The 22,025-nt window shown below is 44.6% G+C and overlaps 1 protein-coding gene across 2 annotated transcripts in view; it reads left to right on the top strand.

The window, feature by feature from the left end:
- Positions 1-22,025, top strand: part of SYNDIG1 (synapse differentiation inducing 1) — a 443,483-nt gene that overhangs the window by 313,114 nt on the left and 108,344 nt on the right. For both annotated transcript variants that reach the window (XM_040350996.1, XM_040350997.1), the window contains exon 3: positions 14,505-14,642. In XM_040350996.1, coding sequence (XP_040206930.1) covers positions 14,505-14,642 — 138 coding nt within the window. The remainder of the gene's footprint in view (positions 1-14,504; positions 14,643-22,025) is intronic.

Raw genomic sequence — 22,025 nt, 5'->3', positions numbered from 1 at the left:
CGCGGTCGTGCGACGTGGCTCCCAAACATCCTCAGTCTAGGCCGATACGTATTCTACATATTTTTAGTAAAAAAAATCGCAATAAGCGACTGGTTTGCGCAAAAGTTATAGCGCCTACAAAATAAGGGACAGAATTATTATTTTTTTTTTTTTTTTTTTTACTAGTAATGGCGGCGATCTGCGATTTTTATTGCGACTGCGACATTATGGCGGACGCATCGGACACTTTTGACACATTTTTGGCACCATTCACATTTATACTGCAATCAGTGCTATAAATATGCACGAATTACTGTATAAATGTGACTGGCAGGGAAGGGGTTAACACTAGGGGGTGAGGAAGGGGTTAAATGTATTCCCTATATAGTGTTCTAACTGTGGGGGAAGAGGGGTGACTGGGGGAGGTGACCGATATGTGTCTCTATGTACAAGAGACACAGATCGGTCTCCTCTCTCCCTGACAGCACCGCTGTCTGTGAGAGCCGGCAATGAGAAATGATCTCATATGTAAACATATGAGATCATCTCTCATTGGCCGCACAGATCGCCTAGCAAACGGCCACTCCAATTGGGCGTTCACGGCGATCTGTGATTGGCTGTGTCCAAGGGACACGGCCAGCACAGCAGTTCCCCGCTGCGCGCTCGGGAGCGCGCGCGGGGAATGCGGAAAGGGGAGGACATCAAATGACGGCGCCCCAGAGAAGTAGAACCACCCTGCGGCCGTATATAGTCGTACGGCCGTCGGGAAGTGGTTAAATATTTTATATGTTTTCTTTTTTCTATTGTAAATAACATATGGTTTTATGAGAGTTGTAAATTATTGTGTAGCATTACCCCCGAAGGGGCTGCTGAGTATTTCGGGCGGCATATTACCTCTATCTTCTCGCTGTCCAGGGTAATAGAAGAGAGTAGAAAAAGTTCAGCCGCTCGTATACAGCACAAACCCCCCCTGCGGCTTCATACGGATACCTGTATCCATCAACGATGCTCCTGTTGGTGCGGGACCTGCACTAGCTCCTGTCTGGAACATTGTAGACCTCAGTCCTGCCGATGGCGATGGATACGCCAACATGACTGCTTGCGATCTTCTCTTTACGATCTAGCAATCAAGACCCCTTCATTCCAGACACACTCACGTCTCACGCAGGGGTTGGTAACTCCTCCCACTTTCAGTTCTTTTTCTTGGCACATCGCTTCACGTACCTTACTCCGTTGCAAGCGTATGGATCTGATGGACGCCACCAGGGTCAGATTAACATAGGGGCTATTGGAGCTGCATCTCCAGGCCCCTTATCTTAACCACTTCAGCCCCGGGGTATTTGGCTGCCCAATGACCGGGTAATTTTTTGCTATTCGGCACTGCGTCACTTTAACTGACAATTGCATGGCCGACAATTTTGAAAAAGGCAATATTTTTTACTTTTTTTCTAATAAATATCCCCAACAAAATATAAAAAAAAATATTTTTTTTAATCAGTTTAGGCCGATATGTATTCTTCTACATAATTTTGGTAAAAAAAATCGCAATAAGCGTATTTTTATTGGTTTGTGCAAAAGTTATTGCGTCTACAAAATAGGGGAACCTTTTTTTGGCATTTTTATTATAATTTTGTTTTACAGTAAAACCTTAATTTGATAGTAAATTGGTTTGAGAACGTTTTGCAAGACAAGCAAAATGTTTTAATACATTTTGCCTTGGTATACAAACGATGTCTTGATATAAGAGCAGCGTTATGTCACAACTGAGTATAACAAAGAAGAGAGGAGACTCTAAGTGTAGCAATATGTAGCCATATTGCTACACTTAGAGTCTCCTCTCTTTTTTGTTATACTCACTTATAACCACTTAAGACCCAGACCTTTATGCAGGTAAAGGACCTGGGCAAATTTTTTGCGGTTTTTATTTTTTGCGCTATAAACAAAAATAGAGCGACAATTTTGAAAAAATTCTATATTTTTTACTTTTTGCTATAATAAATATCCCCCAAAAAGATATAAAAAAAATATTTTTTTCCTCAGTTTAGGCCGATACGTACTCTTCTACCTATTTTTGGTAAAAAAAATCGCAATAAGTGTTTATCGTTTGGTTTGCGCAAAATTGATAGCGTTTACAAAATAGGAGATATTTTTATTATTATTATTTTTTTTACTACTAATGGCAGCGATCAGCGATTTTTTTCATGACTGCGACTTTATGGCAGACACATCGGACAATTTTGACACATTTTTGGGACCATTGTCATTTTCACAGCAAAAAATGCTATAAAAATGCATTATTTACTGTGAAAATAACAGTGCAGTTTAGGAGTTAACCACTAGAGGGCGCTGTAGTGACCGCTTATGTGTGACCTCATATGTTTTTATAACTGTATGGGGACGGGGCTGGACGTGTGATGTCATTGATCGTGTTTCCCTATATTAGGGAACACATGATCAATGAAGCTGCCACTGTGAAGAACGGGGAAGCTGTGTTTACACACAGCTCTCCCCGTTCTTCAGCACGCGACCCGGTCCGAAGCTCCGTGACCGCGGCCGCTGGACTCGCAGACCAGATCGCCGCTGGAGTCCCGCGATCGGTCCCCAGAGCTGAAGAACGGAGAGAGCCGTGTGTAAACACAGCTTCTCCGTTCTTCACTGTGGCGCCGTGATCGATTGTGTGTTCCCTTATATTGGGAATCACAATCGATGACGTCACACCAACAGCCACACCCCCCTACAGTTGTAAATACACATGAGGTCACACATAACCCCATCAGCGCCCCCTTGTGGTTAACTCCCAAACTGAAATTGTAATTTTCACAGTAAACAATGCAATTTAAATGCATTTTTTGCTGTGAAAATGACAATGGTCCCAAAAATGTGTCAAAATTGTCTGAAGTGTCCGCTATAATGTCACAGCCACGAAAAAAACGCTGATCGCCGCCATTAGTAGTAAACAATTTTTTTTTATAAAAATGCAATAAAACTATCCCCTATTTTGTAAACGCTATAAATTTGGCGCAAACCAACCGATAAACGCTTATTGTGATTTTTTTTATACCAAAAATAGGTAGAAGAATACGTATCGGCCTAAACTGAAGGAAAAAAAATTATATATTTTTTGGGGATATTTATTATAGCAAAAAGTAAAAAATATTGAATTTTTTTCAAAATTGTCGCTCTATTTTTGTTTATAGCGCAAAAAATAAAAGCCGCAGAGGTGATCAAATACCACCAAAAGAAAGCTCTATTTGTGGGAAAAAAAGGACGCCAATTTTGCTTGGGAGCCACGTTGCACGACTGCGCAATTGTCTGTTAAAGTAACGCAGTGCCGAATCGCAAAACCTGGCCGGGGTCCTTTAGCTGCATTTTGGTCCGGGTCTTAAGTGGTTAAGTGGTTAATGAAGGTACAGCATTTAGCAACTTACTGCTACACTTAGAGGTGCCTCTCTTCGCTTTTATACCCTGTAAAAAAATGCTTTGATATACAAGTGCTTTGGATTACAAGCATGTTTCTGGAACGAATTATGCTTGCAAACCAAGGTTTTAGTGTACTCAGCCTGCATATACCGAGAAAATATAGCTGACCCCAAGCACCTAAATATATTACAAACTATATAAAGAGGGGACTTTAAAATATTAACACATTTTGACAAGGTTATCGACATCAAAGTGATCTCTTTTACACGTCTGTCAAAAAAAATTATTATACATTCCCCTTAATAAAGTTATATTTTAAGCATCTTTACATTTATTGAGTACCTGCATTTTAAACGCTTACACTACTGGGCGCTTAATATACTTGGTTTAACAACTCCACCTCCATCGACATGGGACAATTGACATAATGGGCCAGATTCAGATAGGTCAGCGGATCTTTAGATCCGCGTAACCTATCTGATTTCCGTTACGCCGCCGCAAGTTTTTGAGGCAAGTGCTTAATTCAGAAAGCACTTGCCTGTAAAGTTGCGGCGGCGAATCGTAAATCCCCCAGCGGAATTCAAATTCCGCGGCTAGGGGGCGTGTAAAATTTAAATCAGGCGCGTCCCCGCGCCGTCCGCTAAATTTCCCACCATGCATTGCTCCAAATGACGTCGCTAGGACGTCATTGGTTTCGGCGTGAACGTAAATTACGTCCACCCGTATTCGCGAACGACTTACGCAAACGGCGTAAAAAATTCAAAATTTGACCCGGGAACGACGGCCATACTTAACATAGGATACGCCGCCTATAGCAGGGGTAACTATACGCCGGAAAAAGCCGAACGCAAACGACGTAAAAAAAAGCGCCGGGCGGTCGTTCGTTTCTGATTCGGCGTAACTTCTCATTTGCATATTCCTCGCGTATACAAACGGAAGCGCCACCTAGCGGCCAGCGTGAGATTACAGCCTAAGATCCGACGGTGTAAGTCACTTAGATACGATGGACGGAACTCAGAGATACGACGGCGTATCAGGAGATACGCCGTCGTATCTCTATCTGAATCTGGCCCAGTGAATTGTTTTAGTGAAGTCACAAACTAATGCATGTTGCAAATCTGTCAATCACCCCTGTGCTTCTAAAACTTCCACTCTGAAAATCTTGGCATCACAGGAGACAAACACTCTGTGGCACAACTTCATAAGTCAAAGTGCTGACTGATAGGCACTTACAATGATTGCTTTCCTATTGCTAAGCCACAGACTGCAACTTCTGCCTTCTGACTCATCACTGTTTTCCGTTCTTGTCCTATTGTGCTTATCTCTTCCATTTCTTCAAGCATCTTCCTGTTCCAGCCAAATTTTCTTTATGTGCTTAAAAATACTTGCTTTAATAACTAATTATCCTTACAGTTAGAGAACCCACACACACCTCCTCCCTCCTGTCATCTCCTAGTTTTTCATTAAAGCTGAACTCCAGACAGATAAAAAAAACTGAAATTCAAGCAGCTATTTATTCATTAAAAGACTTTTTTTTATATAATTATTTTAACACTAGTCCTTTAAAAAAAAAAGTTTTCTGATCACTTATATTGCTGTGACAAGGAATGTAAACATTCTTTGAGACAGCAATAGGCAGTGATAGGTACTGTTTATGGAGGTATCTGGGGTCTAAAAGACCCCAAACCCCTCCTCTGCACATTAAAGTGTTCATAATGGCAAAATCGTCATTTTTTAATTCATTCGATTTTTTTAAATTGGCGCCGTTGGCTGGCGAGTAAACCGGAAGTGACTTTGTGACATTGCTTTCGGGTTTCTACATCAATGACCCGATCAAAGCGAACTCTGTCCTTGGTTGGGACTTTGGCAGATGCGCCGACTGGTCGCTTGGGTCTCCCGGTGAGTGGCGAAAGGCGGCAGGAGGGGGGGCGGGAGAAATCCTAGCTGCATCGGTTGTTATCACATGAAAGCCACCCGTCTGCTCTAAAAAAAAAAACTGTACTAGGGGATGCCTCTGGCTGCAGGCATCACACCGGTATAATCACTTTAACAAAATGACATACAGGTACGTGATTTTTTGTGAAGTTGTTAAATTGCTATTAACCTCACATAATCCTCTTTACAGCATTGCTCAGACTGGGAGAAAGCAGCATAAATTGCATACAATCTTTTGTGCTGCTATGTACATGTGCTGACAGGAGTATAGAGCAGAATAAGAAGTTGGGAGGGGAGCTCATTAGGCTGCTGCTTCTACTTTACTTTCCAATCATAGACTGGGGGCAGGGGGGCGACCAGGCTGTACTTTGCTTAAAGTAATATTAAACTCTTCGTTTTAAAAGTGATATCAAATAGTTTAAATTACGTTATTCTCTATTCTCTGTATATGAATGATGGCACTGTAATTATTTTAGTTAAAAAAAAAAAAAACTTCTACTGTTTTTCCCCAAAAATAAGACCTACTCTGAAAATAAGACCTGCTGTGATTTTCGGAACGGGCTGCAATAAAAGCCAGAAAATAGGCCCTAGTTTAAAGTGCTGGTAAAATTCTAGAATCCACTCTATTACAGTAGTATATAATGTAAACTGTGTATGTTTATGTAATATAATTGTGCCACATACCTTCCTTTAGCGCCGCTCGGCGCTCAGCTGAACTCTCGCTGATCTCCTCCTCTCCTCCCAGCTGTTAGCTGGGGATTTTGCTGCTCCTGCAGTTCTCGTAGTGGGGAAGAGAGTTTCGGTGGGTCATGGAAGCACCAATCGGCGCTCAGCTGATCTTGTGCTGCTCTCCTCGTCTCCAAGCTGTTAGCGGGGGATCTTGGGCCCCCCTCCCTCTGCAGAGCTCTGGGGGGTTACGGAAGTGTCCAGAGGCTGCTCTCCTTTTCTCCAAACTGTTAGCGGGGATCTTGGGCCCCCCTCCCTCAGCAGAGCTCCGGCAGGTCAAGTAAACGTCCAGTGGCTGCTCTCCTCTTCTCCAAGCTATCAGCAGAGGATCTTGAGTCCCCTTCCTCTGCAGAGCTCCGGTGGGTCACAGAAGCACCCAGCGGTGCTATAAGAAGGTATCTGGCACAATTAAATTACATAAACATACACAGTTTACATTTATTACTTCTGTGATAGAGTGGATTCTAGTATTTTACAAGCACTTTTACACAGTTCCTGATAGGCAGGGAGGGAGAGGGGGAGAGAAGACAGCATATGGCATTTTTTTTACGTCGTTTGCGTTCGGCTTTTTCCGGCGTATAGTTAAAGCTGCTGTTATGAGGCGTACTCAATGTTAAGTATGGCCGTCGTTCCCGCGTACAATTTTGAATTTTTTACGTTGTTTGCGTAAGTCGTTCATGAATAGGGATTTGCGTAGAATGACGTCACCGTCGTGAGCATTGGCTTGTTCCGGGTTAATTTCAAGCATGCGCACTGGGATACCCCCATGGACGACGCATGCGCAGTTAAAAAAATACGTTGTTTACATCGGGTCACGACGTATTAACATAAAACACGCCCCCATCACAGAGATTTGAATGGCGCGCCATTACGCCGCCAAAGATACACTACGCCGGCGCAAATTCTTTCAGGATTCGAAAAAAAAGAACAAAGTTACGGAGGCGTAGTGTATCTTAGATACGCTGCGCCCGGCGCAGAGGTACGTGGATCTGCCCCATTGTTTTTTTTTTTCCAGATTGTTGCTCTTTTTTTGTTTATAGCGCAACAAATCAAAATCGCAGAGTTGATCAAATACCACCAAAAGAAAAATCTATTTGTGTAAAATAAGATCATCAATTTTATGTGGGTACACCGTTGCATGACCGTGCAATTGTCAGTTAAAGTAACAAAGTTCCGTATCGCAAAAAATGGCCTGATCATTAAGGGGGGTAAATCTTCCGAAGCTGAAGTGGTAAACAGGGACCTGGACAATGCCATACACACTAGTGTGTGAAGGGACTGTCTCTCTATCTATCAGGGTCCCTGTGTACTGTGACATGCTGGGTATACAGTAGGTGAGGGGTCTCTCAGCATGCAGCCAGTGTTGTCCCATGTCTCAGTGTAGCACACACACAGGCAGTAGACACACAAACACAATTACACATTGACAGGATAATGTATGTATTATAAGCAAGTTAGAGGGTATTTACAAGTTAAAGGGGTATATAAACTAAGCTATTATGAAGAAATCATCAGAAATGAACTCTCCTCCAGTTATTCTTAATGATGTTTCAGAACATTCCCAGTAATCTTGCTTGTATGTGAGAATAATTACAAAAGTACATTTGTTATGAGCAGTGTCTAGGGTTTGCCAAAAGTCCCTTATTAGCAGACAAATCTCGTTTTTTTCATTAAAACCTTCTTTTCATTTTCCCTTTCGATCATCCGAAAATCCTCAAATAATTAAAAGCATTAGCTGTGCAGTTTGTGCATGAATGCCATACAGACCCATTGATAACTCATATAAGTTTCTTTCTTTTTTTATGTGGTTGGAATTGGCAAAATACACAATTTTAATGTGAAATGTTATCATAAAATGGGTATAAATATAATGCCTGCTGTAAAAAGAGAATCTTTTGGTGTCCTGTCAGAAACTAAAGAATGTTTTTTTTTTGATGGCTTTCCCACATTGAAATACAGTTTATTAGCCGGATTCATAGACAGTTATGCCGGCGTATCAGTAGATACGCCGTCGTAACTCTGAATCTACGCCGGCGTTAATTAAAGCGTATTCTTGAAACCAGATACGCTTAAAGCGGGAGTTCACCCAAAATATTTTTTTTAACATTAGATTGTGGCTAATTATGTGAAGCAGAATCGGGTGTTTATTTTAAAATCAATGCAGTACTTACCGTTTTAGAGATAGATGTTCTCCGTGGCTTCCGGGTATGATCTTCGGGACTGGGCGTTCCTATTTGATTGACAGCCTTCCGACGGTCGCATACAGGGCGTCACCAGTTGGCGAAAGAAGCCGAACGTCGGTGCGGCTCTATACGGCGCCTGCGCACCAACGTTCGGCTACTTTTGGGAACTCGTGGCGCGCTGTATGTGACCGTCGGAAGGCTGTCAATCAAATAGGAATGCCCAGTCCCACAGCCCATACCCGGAAGCGGCGGAGAGCATCTATCTCTAAAACGGTAAGTACTGCATTGATTTCAAAATAAACACCCGATTCTGCTTCGCATAATTAGCCTCAATCTAATGTTTACATTTTTTTGGGGTGAACCTCCACTTTAAATTAGGCTAAGATATGAGCGGCGTAAGTCTCCTACGCCGTCGTATCTTAAAGTGTAATTTTTAGGCTGGCCGCTAGGTGGCGCTTCCGTTAAGTTCGGCGTAGAATATGTAAATGACTAGATACGCCGATTCACGAACGTACGTGCGCCCGTCGCAGTAAAGATACGCCGTTTCCGTAAGAGATACGCCACATAAAGATAAAGCTGCCCCCTAGGAGGCGTAGTCAATGTTAAGTATGGCCGTCGTTCCCGCGTCGAAATTTGAAAATTTTACGTCGTTTGCGTAAGTCGTCCGTGAATAGGGCTGGATGTAATTTACGTTCACGTCGAAACCAATACGTCCTTGGGGCGTACTTTGGAGCAATGCACACTGGGATATGTACACGGATGGCGCATGTGCCGTTCGTAAAAAACGTCAATCACGTCGGGTCATGAGTAATTAACATAAAACACGCCCCCATCCTCATTTGAATTAGGCGCGCTTAGGCCGGCCCCATTTACGCTACGCCGCCGTAAGTTAGGAGGCAAGTACTTTGTGAATACAGTACTTGTCTCTCTGACTTAAGGCAGCGTAGCGTAAATACGATATGCTGCGCCGCCTTAAAGATACCTGAATCCGGCTACCTGTTTATAGAAGTGCACCAAAGAAAGATAAATTCCATAAAAACTGTCTGAATGTAATGTGATCAAACTTCTGTTCAAACACCTATTGGGTGATCTTTTTCCTCCTATCCCCCATGATTGGGTTATGTGGTTTCATTACTGGCTTCAGGGTTAGCAGAAAAAACGCTAATATTGACAGGTGCAGATATTGGGCCAGATTCTCGTATAACTGCGACAGCATAACATATCTCCTTTACGTTACACCGCCGCAAGTTTTACGGGCAAGTGCTTGATTCACAAAGCACTTGCCTGTAAACTTGCGGCGGCGTAGCATAAAGTCCACCAGCGCAAGCCCGCCTAATTCAAATGATCCATGTAGGGGGCGTGGATCATTTAAATTAGGCGCGTTCCCGTGCCGTTCGTATGGCGCATGCTCCGTCTCGAATTTTCCCGCCGTGCATTGCGCAAATTTACGTCGCAAGTATGTCATTGGTTTCAACGTTAACGTAAATGGCGTCCAGCGCCAAATCACGGACGACTTACGCAAACGACGTAAAATTTTCAAATTGCGACGCGGGAACGACGGCCATACTTAACATTGAGTACGCCACCTAGGGGGCATGTTTATCTTTACGCCGCGTAACTCTTACAGAAACGACGTAAAATCACTACGACGGGCAATCGTACGTTCGTGAATTGGCGTAACTAGTAATTTGCATATTCTACGCCGACCGCAATGGAAGCGCCACCTAGCGCTCAGCATAGATATTGCACCCTAAGATACAACGGCGCTGGCCGTCGTATCTTAGGCATGTTTAAGTGTATCTCAGTTTGAGAATACACTTAAACATACGACGGCCTTAGATTCGGACTTACGTTGGAGTATCTGCTGATACGCCGGCGTAATTCTATGTGAATCTGGCCCATTATCTGTATGAAATTAACAGTGGGCACTAATGATTAGTGAACATACATTTGCATTTACACAAAGTGATGGATGTCACCAAAATTTCTTATACCCTCTCTTTGCCCAGGGATTACTGGCGCTAGCATATACTAAAATTTCCACTTCCCCAGTGATGACTGGCACCAAAAAACGTATGTCCTATCCTTCCCCAGGGATGACTGGCATCGGAATGTCTTACAGTGCCTTGAAAAAGTATTCATACCCAGGGCCGATCCTAGGGTCACATGCGCCTGGGTGCAGAAATATTTCTACAAGGGCGTGGCCACCTTACTAACTCCTCCCCCTTTACAAATGTTTCAATGGCAACGATTCAAACACAGAGATGCTCCCCTAAGGAGTTATCGTTACACTGGGATCCTCCCATGATCTCTTAACAATAAACAAAATACAGAAAGAGAAGCAGAGTACTCTAATTGGACCTAGAGGGGGGGTCTCTCTAATGGACACAGAGGGCCTCTGTTAGAGAGTCTGTTTAGAAAGAGCCCCCAGACATAATACAGGATATGGTCAGAGACTGCAGACATGGTACAGGAGATGGTCAGAGACTGCAGACATGGTACAGGAGATGGTTAGAGACTGCAGACATGGTACAGGAGATGGTCAGAGACTGCAGACATGGTACAGGAGATTGTCAGAGACTGCAGACATGGTACAGGAGATGGTCAGAGACTGCAGACATGGTACAGGAGATGGTCAGAGACTGCAGACATGGTACAGGAGATGAATGCAGCCTCACCAGTGCCCATCAAATGCAGCCTTATCAGTGCCCATAAAAATGCAGTCTACCATTGCTCACCAATTGTAGCCTACAAGTGTCCACCAAATGCATCCTTATTAGTGCCCACCAAATGCAGCCAGCCAGTGCCCACCAAATGCAGCCTAGCCAGTGCCGACCAAATGCAGCCTAGCCAGTGCCCACCAAATGCAGCCTAGCCAGTGCCCATCAAATGCAGCCTAGCCAGTGCCCATCAAATGCAGCCTAGCCAGTGTCCATCAAATGCAGCCCGATCAGTGTGCAGCAATGCAGCCTGATCTGTGTCTAGCAATGAAGCCTGGCATGTGTCTGAATCTGGGATTTGAATATCCCAGCGCGACCCTGTCCTCCCCTCCCTCAGTCCGCCTCCTCCTCCAGTTGCTGCTGTAACAAAGTCCCGGCTCCTATAATTTACATCACACTGATTCAATTTGCCATGGGATCAGTGTTCCCCCTATCACTAGAGCCGGGACTTTGTTACAGTGGCCGCTGGAGGAGGAGGAATGGGCGGACCGAGGTAGGGGAGGACAGGTGCACCTTGATGACAATGAGAACGGCGTTCCTGCTGTGGAAAAAGTAAAGGAACGTTGTTCCCATGCGTTCCTGCAGGACTCGAGCCCTGGGTGTTCACACCCATGCGATCCAATTCCTGTCCGAATTTGCAGATCGCACTGCGATATGCAAACTGATTTGGGGGTGCCATTAAGTTTTAATTGGCACTCCCAGCAGTTCACATGGGGCAGTGTGAACTGCCGGCAGGAGACATGTGATGTGGGAACCCCCAGTGGATTTGCAGGGTTCCGGCATTGCAGCAGTATGAACCGGCCCTTAAAGCGGAGCTCCACCCTCCACCTCCACTACCGCCCGTTGGAACCCTCCCCCCCTCCGGTGTCACATTTGACACCTTTCAGGGGGAGGGGGGTGCAGATGCCTGTCTAAAGACAAGTATTTGCACCCACTTCCGGCCACACAGTCTGCGAGTAGACTGCGGGCAGGATGTCAGATCCCGGCCCCCCCTTGTTGTGTTCTGGGAAACACTCGGCTCCCAAAACACAGTGGGAGCCAGTCAGCACGGCGCATCGCGACTTGCGCATGCGCCGTAGAGAACCGGGCAGTGAAGCTGGAGCACTTCACTTCCTGGTTCCCTCACCGAGGATGGCGAGGGGGGGGGCAGCAGAGTGACGAGCGATCTCTCGTCCTCTGCTGCGGACGGCGCTGGACTCCAGGACAGGTAAGTGCCCTAATATTAAAAGTCAGCAGCTGCAGTATTTGTAGCTGCTGGCTTTTAAACATTTTTGTTTCAGCGGACATCTGCTTTAATCCTAATGGCATACTGCACTAGGAATCACACCCACACTGGAAATTGCTCTCCATTTGCGATTCCTGTGCGGGCTGCGACTCCAGAAATGATGGAGGGTCCTTTTGACCTTTTCTTTGTATTCAAGGAGGCACAGCAGCCCATACAGTATAAATGGGCTGCCATGCCCACACAAAACGCACCCTGCAGAGTCACATCAATGAGAATTAAAGGAAAAAATCCCCCCCTCTACCGCTTAAGAACCCCCCACCCCCAAGCAAAACTCCCCACTGCAAAACACCACCCTCCCTCATATATCCCCACAATATTAACCCCCTGTCTCCGATCACACCTCAAGGCGAAAATATCTCCCTCATATCTAATGCTAAAGAATATCTCCCTTTATTCAACAAACTTCCCACCCAGAACCAAATCCATACCAATAACCACCCCCTGTAAACTTCTCTACAAGAAACTTACAAGGGGTCCTTCTCAAAAAGCAAACCCACCCCCTTTCCTTAACCTCCCCACTAAAATAAACTCCCCCAGGTATGAATTCTCACCCCTCCTTCCTCCACATAGAAAGTCCTACCTGATCTTATCTTCAGAAATCGGCACGGCAGAGAGGCAGGAAATCTTCTGCATCCCCGGTCTCCCTTCAGCTGTGTCAGCGCTGAGGCGGTGTCTAGGAGTTCCCTCGGCAGTGCCCTCATTGACAGGCAGGCAGGGTTACATGCAGCCAGGGCTCCCAGTTCCATCTCACCCGCCCCAGCCGACTCCATGTTAATGCAGCACTTCCGGGCTGCTCCTTGTGCAAGCTCTCTCCCCTGCTCTGATTGCCGACCAACGGTGCTCCTGACACTTTGGCGCCCCCTCCCCTCTGGCGCCTGGGTGCAGTGCACCCTGTGCACCCCGTCTGGGATCGGCCCTGTTCATACCCCTTGAAATGTTCCTCATTTTGTCATGATACAACCAAAAACATAAATGTATTTTATTAAGATTGTATGTGACCAACACTAAGAGAGTTATTTACCAAAGGCAAATCCACTTTGCACTGCAAGTGCACTTGGAAGTGCAGTCACTGTAGATCTGAGGGGGACATGCAAGGAAAATCAAAAACAGCATTTTAGCTTGCACATGATTGAATGTTAAAATCAGCAGAGCTTCCCCCTATTTCAGATCATCCCCTCAGATCTATCCTTCACTTTCCCAGTGATCACTGGTTCCAAAAAAGCTTATATCCTCTCCTTCCCTGGGATAACTAACAGCAGAATTTCTTATATCCCCGGCTTCCACAGGGATGACTGGCACCAGAATTTCTTATATCCTGTATTTCCCCAGGGATGACTGGCACCAACATTTCTTCTATCCTCTCCTTCCCCAAGGGTGACTGGCACCAGAATTTCTTATATCCTCTCCTTCTTCAGGAAAAACTGACGACGGAATTTCTTATTACCTGTCCTTCCCCTGGGATGACTGGCATAGGAATTTATTATACCCTTTCATTCCCTAGGGATGCCCAGCACCAGATCATCTTATAGCCTCTCCTTCCCTAGTGATGACTTGCACAGTCTCATATCCTGTTCCCCCACAGGAATGAGTCATGGAACAAGCCTGCCAACCTCTGCCGTCAGCCCTCTCTCCTTTTCAGCACTGCAGCCCCCTTCAGACTATTTAGAGTTTGGCATTTCAGAGTGTATCTGATGCCGTGTGCCCTTCTGTACCTTGTGGTCACAATATGCAACTCTTAACTACAGGACTGTACTGTAGAGCAGTGGTCATCAACCCTGTCCTCACTAACAGGCCAGGTTTTATCTTGTACCTGGCCGGTTAGTGGGCCCTGTGGACAGGGTTGATGACCACTGCGAGGATGAAACCACAATGCACAACAGGGGGCACAGGGAGTCGGTACTTCCCGGAAAGTCGAACCCGGAAGTATCTAAGGCTGCATCACAGGAACTGTGGCAAAGTAGGACATAGACACTGCTTGCGAGGTGAGTATAAAATGTCTTCTATTATAAGGACTTGCTTTTGAGAATTTAAAATAAAAACAAATTGACAATGTTACCTTACATTAGCGTTTATAAAAGGATCTTGCCATAAAGAATATTTGGCTTGTGTTCTAAAACATTCTGTTTTTTCGAAAATAAAACTGAAGTTCTAGGCTGAATATGAAATCCTAGTGTTTGTTGTTTCGGATTGTCTTTATTATACCTTATATGTTCATTTTCCACACATTAACACAGTTGTTGTTTTTGCTCTATGCAGAGTGACTATTCAAGTGACACAGAAAGTGAAGACAACTTCTTAATGATGCCACCAAGGGACCACCTTGGCCTCAGTGTATTTTCCATGCTGTGCTGCTTCTGGCCTCTGGGAATAGCTGCCTTTTATTTGTCACATGAGGTAAGTTTGATTTTGGTGAAAATTCTGAAAACATAGCTGTCAAATACTGCAAATAATGAATCCCTCTATTTCATGTCTCACAGAAATCCTCCAACTTGCTACAACACATTAATATCATGCTCATTTTAAGCAGCAGGGCTGCTCTATCACAAGGATAAATTATTCATTCATGAAGCTTTCTGCCTTTAATTGTATGAAGATATTTTAGTAGCCAAAGTTTTGATCGCCTTTGTACGAAAAACCTAATAGCCTCTATAACTCATTTTAGTCATTACCTGCATTTTCTTCACTTGGCGTACTCACATACATGCCTGAAACAGTTTATTTCCTAACAACAGCTAAAGAACAATGGAGCTGTGAATGGGAATCAATTACTGTCACATCTCCAACTGCTGGAAAGGTTTAGCTGTAACAAGCAAAATTCATTATTTCTTGGTCAAGGTTATAACACAGCTGTGTACATACAACCAGTATGTTTGTGTACCATCCACAAGGATTTATGAAGCACATTGAAGAATCCTTTTCCAATTTGCAGCCTGCTAACCCAATACCTTGGTAACAGTACTTTGACAGCTGCTTAGCGCTATCCTGGCAATTGATGCCATTGAGGCTTTATTTCTAGGCCCTGGAAACTGTAATTTCTAGCTTTCTTTAGTATTGATTGCCTATTTAACCTTCCCAGATGTATGTTTTGGTGGTACAATATTTTTGGCAGGCCTTTGGGTTGTAACAAATTTACGAAATGTAATTTCATATGTGCTTAGAGGTTACTGTGAATTCAGAACTGAGATATATGAGATATATGGTTACAATATATTACACGTTGCTCATTTCTCTGTGTCTGCCTTAGCCAAGTGTATTGACAGTACAGATCTCACATTTTCATATTTAGAGGCCATTGTAGTTGGCACAAAGCTGTTTAACTACATTCAATACATGGAATTAACTGCATTGCTCTAAACAGTCTCGTTGTAATAACCTTTTGCAACACTGACACTCAGCCATCCTAAACAGCTTTGTTCTGGTCTCTACCTTCATTAGCTAAATTTTTCCAAGTCTTGCTTTTTTATTGACTTGTGGAGGCATATCTAAAATGGAGCACTGGCTCATAAAGTAGACTTAAATCTTATATACTACTTTACCTTTCTTGACTCCATTTGCTTCCTCCTGAGTGCAAATAAGTTGCTCTGAATATTTACCCTTATAGACCTGGCTCCATCCAATTATCATTAGCCTACTCCTACTCTGATAATTTATTGTTTGTGAGGTAGAGGCACTGATTGGCTGCTCCCTTCCACAGCTTAGACCAAAAAAATACAAGCAACATCAATAGACCAATAATTTTAGAGAGCCAGTCCTGCTAAAAATGCACAGTAAGTATTTGAAGTAACTTTACATTACCTACATGCTTAGTACTTAAAGCGGGAGTTCACCCATACATTTTTTTTTTACCCTTAGATTGATGCTCATTTTGTCTAGGGGAATCGGCTAGTTGTTTTAAAATCCGAGCAGTACTTACCGTTGTAGAAAGCGATCTTCTCCGCCACTTCCGGGTATGGGTCTTCGGGACTGGGTGTTCCTTCTTGATTCACAGTCTTCCGACAGGCTTCCGAAAGGCTTCCGACGGTCGCATCCATCGCGTCACGAGTAGCCGAAAGAAGCCGAACGTCGGTGCGGCTCTATACTGCGCCTGCGCACCGACGTTCGGCTACTTTCGGAAAATCGTGATACGATGGATGCGACCGTCGGAAGAGTTTGGAAGACTGTCAATCAAAATAGGAACGCCCAGTCCCACAGCCCATACCCGGAAGCGGCGGAGAAGATCGCTCTCTAAAAAGGTAAGTACAGCTTCGATTTTAAAAAAAATAGCCGATTCCCCTAGACTAAATGAGCATCAATCTAAGGTTAAAAATAGCAATTTCCGGGTGAACCTCCACTTTAATAGTTTCCTCCAAGTATTATTACACTGCCCTGCTCTCTTTTGTCAATTATCTAATTATATGGAAACACATGATGTTTCTGAGTCAGGAAATTATGTTTCCGAAGAGTCATGGGACCGCAGGCCACACCACCCACCCCTTCAAAACCCAACACTCCCAGCGAACAAAAGATCAAACAACTTCTTGGCATTTTAATGGCCGTGGCACCTTTATTGGTTTAACAAATTAATATATATCATAACCATCTTTAATCAAAATATCGTATTGAATAATAAACCTTTAATAATTCAAAAATTCCCTGCTCAGTCTTAGGACTCGAGCAGCTAAACTTGAACAAATTGTAAAGTCCCCCCCCCCCCCCCGGGTGACAAACCACATAATTTTACCAATGACAGGGAGGGGGGGGGGGGTGGGGAGCAAAGTCCAGTACCCAGCCAACAGCCCTGAACAAACGCAGCTGCAGCCTTAAATAGGGTCCATCCAGATCCAGAACCTTCCAGCCGGTCTCCTGCTCCACCTGGACCAGTCAGAGCCCACCTTTCCCAGGTACCTGAAAAATACTTGAAAAGCAAGGAACATGCACAGGTGTTTTAAATGACACACAGGTGTTTTAATTTAAATTACCACATATTTTGTCAGCAGAAAGGCTAAGCATAAAGGGGGGGGGGGGGGGGGGTGGCCGCAGGACCCATGTGCATGGGCCCAAATGAATTGTGCCCTATTATGCCATTCTCAATCACTCCCATTGCAGTATTCCTACTGCTTGTCACATACAGAAAGTACAAAAATTGGACATTTCTGACAGCCACCATACAGAAAGCAGAGGGAAATTACACAACACAGAATTCAGAGAAATGCACTTAAAATGAACCTGTTAGGTACTTGACTATTAAAAATTATTTGTCACCAATACTGCCTGACCACCACTCCACTACTCTAAACCTAGGTAACTAACACAGGACACAGATTGCATAGCAGTCTTTTATTAACAAAATGTATAGATAACAGGATAACATTCAATTCAAAAGGAATGGAGCCCAAAGGTCCATGTAGGCATCTCTACTGAATATCTGCAGGAACCCATAATACAGGCCTCCAGCCGTACAACAACGACTAGCAGGCATTGACACCTAAAACTGCAGATGTGACCATGAATTACATTTTCACTGAACCATGCAAAATTAAGGAAACCTTGCCTAAGATGGGTCCCTGCCAATTAAAATTTGACCCTAACAACCACCCTCAAGGACCTAGTATCTGGCCAGCTGCCGTGACATATCCGGATCAAATATGTAACTATCAACAGCAGAATGCAACAACCATCAACAAAAACTTTTAGAGGGGAGGGAGGATGGAAAGTTTTCCTGACACCATCTTTCTTCCAACTGAAGACCTACTGGAACCATCATTCCGACCATCCACTGAAGCCAGTTTCTGTCTGACCCCCCAATCAGGTAAGTACATCTTAATTACTTATTCAGTTTTAAATGACAAAACCTGTCAAACCCAGTCCTGTAGGCCCTGTGTCCATGTACCTTACACTGAATGTAACTTTTTGGTGTCTGACTGCAGGGCAGTACAGAGAACTTATTTAATTAATGTGTGAACATTGTTATAGCCCATCTGTAGTGTGCTGGAATGTATTAGTAGGTCAATGATTGAACTACTTATACAGTAGTATGTTATAGCCAACTAAATTAAAGATAATTTCTGATTTGTTGGGAGTAGCTGAGTGTTTTAAATGGGTATTATTGGACCTAGAGTATAGATCTTAAAGTGGTTGTAAACTGTCTCATATAACCAATTAAGTAAATAGCCTCAGTTGATACACAGAGATAAAACATATCTTCCTACATACATTTTGCTTGTTTACCTGCATCCATCTTGTTTCTACATCCATTCAAAAGTGTACAGTAGATTTGTGATAAAAATCCTTCTGCATCATTGAGGAGCAGAGAGGAGGGGGTAGAGAGCTGCAGTCACAGCTCTTATACACTGTGTGAGAGCTGATTGGAGAAAAGGGACACACACACCTCCACATACAGCACAGGAACCAAGGAACATGTAAAGCTGTGTTCTAAATAGATAAGCTGTGTGCTGAACTCCCTCCCCCGTCATAAATTTATCCCATGTGTCATGAAAACTTTTTAGAAGTAACTCATGCTGATAACAGAGGAACAAAGTACTAGAGAGAAACGACACATAGAGCTTTAAAAAAGAGACAAGTAAACACTACAGATATATGTGTGTTCAGATTTTATGACTGAGGTTTACAACTATTTTTTTTTTATTATTGCAAACCACCTTTTTTTAACCATGACTTGTACATTAGATTACACAAGAAGTCAGCACATCTTGAAATACAGTATGGTTGTAAGGCATATCGCATAGCTATGCTGGATGAATGTCACCCTTATGCACTGAATTTGTACTGTTTAACCCCTTACTGCCCATAATAGGTTGGCCTCCTAGGCTCACTGAGGTGCTAAAAACATGAATTTCTTCCCTGGGCACAATGACAGAGACAATCCCAAACAGGCACCCAGCCTTATCTAACTAGCACCACCTAGTAGTAGGTTTCATACTTTTCTCAGCAATGGATCCCAGCAGCAGCCTTTCCAGCATAGGTTTTATTTCCCAAAAGACATTCCCATTATAGGGTTAGAAGGAAGAATTTATGCAATGACAGTCTTTAACACTTTACTGGAACACAGTTGATGTAAATAATTACACCCTTTCGGTCTTTAGAATCCTTTAGTTACAAATAGTGATGGACGAACATCCGAGGGGACGGTTCGCGAACGCTAACCGCGAAATTTCGCAAATGTCCGCGAACCGCAAGTTCGCGGTGGGCCCCATTGACTTTAATAGCAGGCGAATATTAAAAACCTGCAGGTCATAATTGCATCCACAAAATACTTACTAGCTATGCACAAATAGGCCCACAACATGGACACTGACCTACCAGAAGTATTAAGTGAAAAACCGGATACATAAGTAAGTGCCGGCCATAACAAGCCCCAAAAATTAGCCGACAGGCGTTCACCTGACAGCAAACAACTTTGTATTCTGTGGCTGGAGGTACATTAAGCTATTCACCGGATACAGAAGTAAGTGTCGGTTATTACATGCCCCAAAAGTTATCCCACAGGCGTTCATCTGACAGCAAACAACCTTGTATTCTGTGGCTGGTGGTACATTAGGCATTCACCGGATACAGAAGTAAGTGTCGGCCATTACAGGCCCCAAAAATGAACCCACGGCCACAGGCGTTCACCGGACAGCAAACAACTTTGTATTCTGTGGTTGGTACATTAGGCATTCAACGGATACAGAAGTAAGTGTAGTACAGTACAGGCCCAAAAAATTAGCCCACAGGCGTTCACCTGAATTTGAATGAAACATGGTCTACTGGTCACATGTGTTGAATTCCTCCGAAATCAATGCTTCATTTATTTTTATAAATGTGAGGTAGTCAACACTGTTGTGAGCTAGGCGAGTGTGCTTATCGGTCACGACCCCCCCTGCTGCGCTGAACGTCATTTCAGGCAGGACACTGGATGAGGGGCAAGCCAACAGTTCCATTAAAAATTGTGCAAGCTCTGGCCAGAGGTCAAGCCTGCCCACCCAGTAGTCCAGGGGTCAGTGCGTCCACATTGGGCGTTAACCCGATGTAGTCAGACACATGTCGGTCTAGGCGTTCCCTGATGCTGGATGTGGATGACAGCTGTCGATGGGTCGGCTGAAAGAATGATCTCATATCATTAGTGACCAAGACATCTCAAACGCCCTCTTCTTGCAGGTGCTGTAGGATTGGTACTCAAAACTGTTTCTCTGTGAGTGGAAATTCCTCTGCCATCGGACGCAAAGGCAGAATGCAGCATTTCAAGGCTTGGAAGTGCTGCATTCTGATAGCCCTCTGTTAAGGTGGTAACATTTCCGCCATGTTTTGTTTGTACCGGGGGTCTAAGTACGTTGCCACCCAGTACTGGCCCTTGCCCTTTATGCTTTTTATACGGGGGTCCCTCTTAAAACACTGGAGCATCAAGGCCCCTATTTGAAATAAACTGGAAGCGCTGTACTGGCCTGGCTCCTGCTCATCATCCATGATAATGTCGTCCTCCTTCTCCTCTCCCCATCCACGGACAACACCAGGGATCCCAGAAAGGTTTAAAGCATGCTCTTCTTGCTCCTCCTCCTCTGCCCTGGCACCATCCTCCTCTGACTCCTCTTCAGACTCCCGTTGTTGATTTGTCTCAGGTGGAGTAGCCCCCCCTGGGAATTCATCCAGCATTGCGACTTCCTCATCTTCTTGCTCCTGCTCCTCGATGGCTTGATCAATGACACAACACAATGCACGCTCCAGAAAGAAGGCGTAAGGTACAATGTCACTGATGGCGCCCTGGCTGCGACTGACCAGTTTGGTGATCTCATCAAATGGCCGCAGATATCTGCATGAGTCGTGCATAAGCAGCCACTGGTGCGGTGCAAAAAAGCCAAGCTCCCCAGAAACTGTCCTGCCGCAGAGTTCGTACAGGTAGTCGTTAACTGCACGTTTCTGCTGGAGCAGCCTATCAAGCATATACAATGTTGAGTTCCATCGCGTCGGGCAGTCACAAATATGACGTCTGACGGGCAGGTTGTGCCGCCGCTGAATGTCAGCAAGGCAAGCCATGGCCATGTAAGATCTTCTGAAATGGGCCGAGATTTTCCTGGCCTGCCGCAAGACGTCCTGGAGCCCAGGGTATTTGGCAACGAATCACTGCACGACCAATTCAGGACGTGTGCCATGCATGGCACGTGTGTAATATTGCCCTGTTTCAGCGCGCTCAGAAGATTGGCACCGTTGTCGCACACCACTTTACTTACTGTCAAATTGAGCGTTGTTAGCCACTGGTCTGCCTGTGAACGCAAAGCTGAAAGGAGTGCAGGACCAGTGTGGCTCTTGTCTTCCAGGCACAACAGATGCAGCACAGCATGGCAATGTTTCACCTGGCATGTCGAATAGGTTCTGGGGATCAGCGGAAAAGATGGTAGCATCGGAATATGAGGAGTCAGCCGAGGTGGAGAGGGAGGATGGAGTAGGACGGGGAGAAGAAGAGGCAGGCCTGCATGTAATCCATGGCGGTAAAACCAAATCTACTTGGGTGCCACGGGTTACATGCTTGACGGTCGTCAGAAGGTTCACCCGGTGGGCAGTGAAAGTTATATACCTTCCCTGCCCATGTTTGCTAGACCATGTGTCTGTGGTCAGATGTATCTTGGCGCCGACACTGTGTGCCAGAGATACATTCACTTGCCGCTGAACATGGCCATATAGCTCTGGGATGCCCTTCTGTGAAATTTTTTTCCCTCCTGGGACCTTCCATTGTGGTGTTCCAATGGCCACAAATTTTCGAAAAGCCTCCGAGTCCACCAGTTTATATGGCAGTAGTTGGTGGGC

Source organism: Rana temporaria, chromosome 4 (assembly GCF_905171775.1).
Source record: "Rana temporaria chromosome 4, aRanTem1.1, whole genome shotgun sequence".
Taxonomy (NCBI): domain Eukaryota; kingdom Metazoa; phylum Chordata; class Amphibia; order Anura; family Ranidae; genus Rana; species Rana temporaria.
The sequence above is the reverse complement of the archived record's forward strand: the minus strand, read 5'-3'. Positions and strand labels throughout refer to the sequence as shown.